General features: G+C 27.7%; 1 protein-coding gene across 1 annotated transcript in view; it reads right to left on the reverse strand.

Annotated features, from left to right (window-relative positions):
* LOC100163995 (glycoprotein 3-alpha-L-fucosyltransferase A-like) overlaps positions 1-6,109 on the reverse strand; it is a 7,153-nt gene extending 1,044 nt beyond the window's left edge. Inside the window, exons 1-4 of the mRNA XM_001952713.5 lie at positions 5,833-6,109; positions 3,872-3,905; positions 3,475-3,785; positions 1,540-1,964 (exon numbers count right to left, since the gene is read on the reverse strand). Of these exons, the coding sequence (XP_001952748.2) occupies positions 1,540-1,964; positions 3,475-3,785; positions 3,872-3,905; positions 5,833-5,949 (887 nt within the window). The 5' untranslated portion in view covers positions 5,950-6,109. The remainder of the gene's footprint in view (positions 1-1,539; positions 1,965-3,474; positions 3,786-3,871; positions 3,906-5,832) is intronic.
* Between the last annotated feature and the right edge of the window lie 544 nt (positions 6,110-6,653).

Consider the following 6,653-nt stretch of genomic DNA (forward strand, 5'->3'; position numbering starts at 1 on the left):
AAAAAAATGTAAAATGATCATTAAAGTTATAAAGATAAGATACTATTCCTAAATGATTATAGGAATAATTCAGTTTGTATAATCACTATACTATAGTAAGTATTAACACCTAGTCGTGTCACATAATATAGTGCGTTAAAAAAGTTTTAGTTTTTATTTTTTAATATGAATGTAAATAATATAACAAACATTTCATAGAGAAGAGGCAAAAAATTGACCCTAATGAATTTATATTTATAAATTAATTATTTAGTAATAACGATAAAAGGATAATTTTTTTCAAATGGTGACTACATTTATAAATATTTGGCAATAATATTCTTAGGTTAGGATAAACGTAATAATGTGATTAAGCTACTGGACAACAGTATTTAACTGAGAAAATAAAAACACAAACTCTGAGAAAAAGATTCAAAAGAAGAGCAGAAGAATAAATGTTCACACAAAATTATTTGCACCGAACTTTTAAATTTATCTTCAACGTCAGATTCAAAATTGGAAATGGCAGCATCGCAAAATTTGTTATGCTCAATCGTGTAGTTTTTCTTTTGTATTTCTACATTAATACACCGACAAATTTGATTAATCATGTCTTAAAAAATGTGTTTATTACTCAATCGCGTAATGGACAATATTAAAACGGCGGAATCAATATAAGCATTTAATACCTGACTTCTGCGCTTCTGCCACTGTAAATGCCTTACTTTTCATGCGGCTAAATGAATACCACGTAAATTGTAAAGCAAATGTCAAATAGCTAAAAAATAGTTTTTATTTGTAAGAATTTAATGTTTGGATAAATGGAGCGAATTGACAACAAAAGGTAAGCTGCAATATACCTAGTTATGGCCCACCTTTTCCACTATCTAAACTTTAAATGCTTGTAAATGAAAAAAAATCTATTTATTCGATATAAAATCAATGTGATAAATGATAGGTAGTAAAATACAATATCTTACCTAAATAGTTACTCAAACTTCAAATTTAACTCACACATTACAGTGACTTATTTCTACATCCCCACTTATTTTTTAGAACACTTTTATTTCATACATTTTTTTCTATTTTGCATATTTCAATATATTTTGTAAGAATATATTTTCTGAACACACAATATTCTTATTTAATGCTGATATTATATTTATATATAGCATGACATGGATTTTTGAGACGAGTGTTTTGTTGATTTTTTAGTAACATTGCTATTGGCCAATAATAAATGTGTTTGTGGGTCTTTTATCTTGTTTTTTAATATACAACCTACCTATATAAATTATTCCTATATTCTATTTATTTAAAACGTCACTACTCAAAATGTAATACGCTGCTTTAACCGTTCCTTTTATATGTAGGTATAATGTTAGTATCATATATTACTATAGGTAATAGTCAACTGAGAATCGATTTTTAACTACAAAGGTTTTTCATAAACATGCACACTGTGATTTATGATATGTCAATATAATAAGTGTTATATAAGAATTGTTTAAAAGGTCTAATATAGTAGAATATTATAAGTTTTTGAAAGTTTAGACTCACCTCAGTGCATTGGCGAAAAATTTTTCAGTTACATAGTAAACGCAATGTGAGTTTTCAAAACACAAATAGAATTTATAATCATTTTTGAGCATCTGAAAGCATTCTGCATTTTTTGTTCGGGGACATTTATTCGTCCCGCAGCCGCCATACACGTCTACCGTAATATGTTTGGCGAGTTCGTTTGCATAAATCGTACGATTGCTGTTCGGATTGCAGTTCGAGACGAACCACGCCACTTTCTTAGTCTTGTTTAGAGCGTAATTTTTTCCCCCGTCCGGAGGCAGAGGCGAGTTATTTTTAATGAAGTAACCATAAGTACGCGGTACATCACTGTCCCAACGGTAGTTAGCCGTCCAGTTGAATACGTTGGCGTCGCTTATTAATGACGTGGAATACGGAGATTCGGTGTTAAATAAAATCCAAATCTATAAGATGAATGACAAAATGATAAGCAGTGTTCGGACAAGGTATCTAAATGTTCATCTTAGATAATTTTTTTAATAATCCAAATAAATTCAAGATACATTTTTTATTGATAAAAATCGTGAAATTGTACAAACGCATTTTTGAATATTTATACAGATTCTCAAACAAAGTTTATGGTTTATAAATAATGCAATTATTTTCATTTATATCGTTATTATTATTATTATGTTCCTAGTGCCCAACTAAAATATACCTAAATTTAAAAATATATAGTTAATAACATTTGTCTTTTGAATTATGGGTGTATAAATTGAATTTCATACAGAAAATATTTAATTTATAATTTAACTACTATTCATTATTATAATTACAATTCAAATGCTAAATGATAATTTTTATTATTATAACAATAAAATAAATAATATTAATATTTAATTTCAAAAATGTGATATTTGCTTTTTCATTATAATATACATGTACAACAGGTATACTGTTCTGTATTTGATATTTCATTACCTAACAAATAATATTAATTTGTACGTAAATATAATATAAAAATAGATGAAACTTTTAATCTGTGTTAGGCTAGATACTATAGCTATAGCGTAATATAACTAAGTATAGCTATAATGCCTGTATGGCAACAGTAAATAGAATAATAAAATAAAAACTATATAGGTATATTTTTTGGTCAGATTATTTTAAAACGATTTAAATAAAATTGTATCTTTTTCTTTATTTAGATAAAAAAATATTTATCTTTATCTTATCTACATAAATATGAGCTAAGTCATCTTTTATATCTATCTAGATATATTTGAGTTGCATTATCTTTATCTTTATCTAGATAAGTATGACTTCAGACTTGGTTAAGTATTAAGCTTAAGATCTGTATCAATAAATTGAAAGTACATGAATATATTATATTATAATGTTTGAGAGAATATGTCTTAGAGGAATATATTATATCATCTACGTCTAATCTTAAGACTTAGTTAAAAGAACTTTTTTAAATTCCAGACATTATAACAAAAATGTGTCAAAGAGAAGACCGATACAGGCAGGACATGTTTGGCGTACACATGGGGTGATTATTTATTACTCACGAGTAAGGATAACTATTGAGGAGAATGTCATATCGTTAAGAACCCTGCAATAGTAAGTTCATTAGCCATGGGAAGATTCTGAAAAAAAATAAGTAAAAAAAGTGTAGGTATCCAAATTTACATTGAAAGAGAACAGCAGAAGATAGCGATAAAAAAAATGGAGAGAACTATGTTTGGTGGGCCGTAGCCAATTTACTCAAAAAAAAAAATAATAATAATAATAATAATAATAAATAAAACTTGACCATTTTCCTCCACCTCACAATTTTATTTTTATTAACGTTAAATACGAAATTAAAATCTTAAAACAAGACAGTTAGTCGTAAACCTAATGAACGCAAATATTTAAATTTCGTCGAACAGAATCGTTTTCTAATATTGATGAGTGCCACAGTTTACTTACCTGATTGGGCGGCCTATGATACTCAGGGCGTTTGTAATAATGCCTAAAAAGGACCGCGTCAACATCCGGACCCAGTGACTTGTTGTGCGTCAACCAACATTGACTCACGGGACATCCAATGAACTCGCCCTGGTCGGATTTGAGAACTTCCCAATCTTCGCCGATGCCATTTTGGATTAAAATCCGTTTGTAAGGTGTCATCTCGTATCTGTAGTCTTTCGGCACGTAATACATTTGCTCTATGATTCTGTCACCATAGGGCAGTTGTTCCGGCCACACCAATCTCGAACTGGTGAAATTGTTCTCAAAACCTATATTTTTTACGATATTTTGTAAAACGATGTCAGACAAACAAATATTATCATATTATTAACTTTAGGCTTTAGTGATATCTTACAATATGTATTACTGACGGTTGGAACAGGTTCCAGCTGAAAAACAATTCACAAATACTTATTACTGTTTATAACACACAACATTAAAATAGACATAATATATTATGTGATATCCAAGTATGGTAAACAATAATCATTCGAATATTGATTGTGGTCAATACTTTGTAATAAATATTACACGCCGTTGAGTAAAGTTCTATACTTGTTGTAATAAGCAACTTGGAGTTAAAGAATATCGTACATATTATTTAAAATACTCGTGAACTCTACATAACAGGGAAATACATTTACTCATTTTCATAATTACTGAATACCTAGATCACCGTTTTCAATTTTCTGCAAACTCTGTCAAAAGCTCATCACATTTCTGGCCATAATATATGTATATATATTTTAATTTTTATGTCACGATGTATTGTTAGACATAATGTATATTAGACACAAAATACTCTATTCGCATGATCTTTATTATAAATTCACATTTGAATTTAACATTCTGATGAAATTAGTTATTTAAACGAAAAATAATGATTTTAGTTATTTTTTAGTATTTTAATAATATTTGAGGGCAACTTTGGTATATTATATATTACTTTACACAATGACATTTTCAAAATATTCAGATTAATTTTAAGCTATTACTTATTTTATATTTACATCATAAACCAATTCAGATAATTCTACGTTAAGTACCTTCGTATTAACTTAAAATATAATAATAATAGGTATATGATGTAATTAATATAGATTAGTATACCATATATTACAGTGGCGTATATAGGGGGGAGGCCCCCTAGGCCAGAGCCCATAGTGAAATTGCAGGTTTAATTAAACCATTTCATGTATATATACACTGTTTACAGTTTTTCACCATGATTAAAATCGTTTTGAGGAATCAACAAGGAAATGTTAGATTGTCAGAACTTGATTTGTTGACTTTAATGTGTTAAATTCACAATAAGATAACATTAAAATATATATGTATATATGAAATTGTCAATATTTTTTTTAAAAAGAATTAAAAATTAATTTTACATAATAATTATAAAATTAAATTTCGCAATTTGTATTTGTATTTATAACCACCCAGCTCCATAATAAATGTATAGTTATGGCTATGTTAGTCGCGCTATGCAGTATGCTGACTATTGATAAATTGGCCCATAGTGAAAATAATTTGTATATACGCCACTGATATATTAGGATAGGTAGTTTATACCTGATGAAATAAATGCTGTGTTTTCTTAAAAATTAATTCAAACATACCAAAATATTACAATAGTAAAACAAATTACTACTTATAGTAGTAATTGTAATACATAATAAAATATACTTGGTAATATATTATGTTGACAAATCATATATAGGTGCAATGAATGAATGATTTATTATTGAATTCAAATTTAACTCATCTAATACAGTGACTTATTCGATGACAAGGTACACTCAACGCTTACACGTGTACGCTTGTACATCAGAGATTTTTGTATTGTTTTTCCAGAATAATTAGAAAAGTACTCGGAAATTTTTACTTTTGATCTTCCCCCCCACCACCAAAAGTTCAAACTAGTTTTGATTTGCTATTAGAAACTAAGCTTAAAATGTTAAAGATAGATTAATTTTTACTGTTCAAAAAGTATAGACAGAAAAATAAAAATACATCATTGTACGATCAATAAGTTCACGGCTCAGCTCGGAATTTAAAAATAAAAGTTTTTATTATCACATGGCATGGCTTAAATGGTATAAAATCCAAGTACCTATTTAAAAATTGGTCCTCGAGCATAATCAAAAGTTCCAAAATTCAACATTTAAATAAATGCATTATTAAAGGACAAAAGAGGTTTGAGCACTCTCGGTAAATCACACTGAATAATAATAATAATAATAATAATAGTTAGATATGTAGATATTTAGCTATCGCATTAGTATGATAGGGTTTTTTTTGTTGTATAACACTTACTTTTCTGAAAAACCCCACGATTATGGTCAATATGCTTATTGTCACTAATATAAATATGAAAGTTTTGGTTTTTGGAAGACGTAAGATGTGAAAATTTGGAGTTTGAATCTCTATCATTTTACAACTAATATTTATATGTTAAATATAAGCAGTAAAATTATCGTGACATAATTATTAGTTTTGACACTTAATACAATTTCAACGAAAAACTTGAATAATGTAATTCGTGCGGGAAACAAAATTATACACAGTTGGGAGTATACCTAACACTTTAATATAATATATTATACCTACCGCATTAAATTGTTCATTAATAATATTTAATAGCAGAGTATAACGTAATAACGTATATGCTCAACTTTTGTAGAACTGTTGTTTCAATTGGTAAAACACTTGTAGTTATTATTTTATTTATTTAGTTGAGCTGTTCGAAAAACATCAACGATAAACAATAAATATAAATTATTATATTAATACCTATTTTACATTAAATATTTATTTTAACATTGTTTTGGCTCAGTTTGTAATTTAATAAATATATATAAAAAAAAAAGCAGGTAAGTGGATGTCGCTCTGCTGTACAGTAGATTACAAGTTGGTCATTGTATAATGGTTGTATTAGACTTGAATTCAATGATATAATATCATTGTATAAGAAAAACGATTCTGAGCGGAGACGATTTGTCAGTCCAGGCGCGGATCTAGAACTAAAATTGACGGGGGGTCATATATTTACGAAAAGACAAAAACTTAATACACAGTTAAGACATAATAAAATAAGAACTTTATTGATAATTGTTGTTTTAATTAATTAAATGACA

This window comes from Acyrthosiphon pisum, chromosome A3 (assembly GCF_005508785.2).
Source record: "Acyrthosiphon pisum isolate AL4f chromosome A3, pea_aphid_22Mar2018_4r6ur, whole genome shotgun sequence".
NCBI lineage: Eukaryota > Metazoa > Arthropoda > Insecta > Hemiptera > Aphididae > Acyrthosiphon > Acyrthosiphon pisum.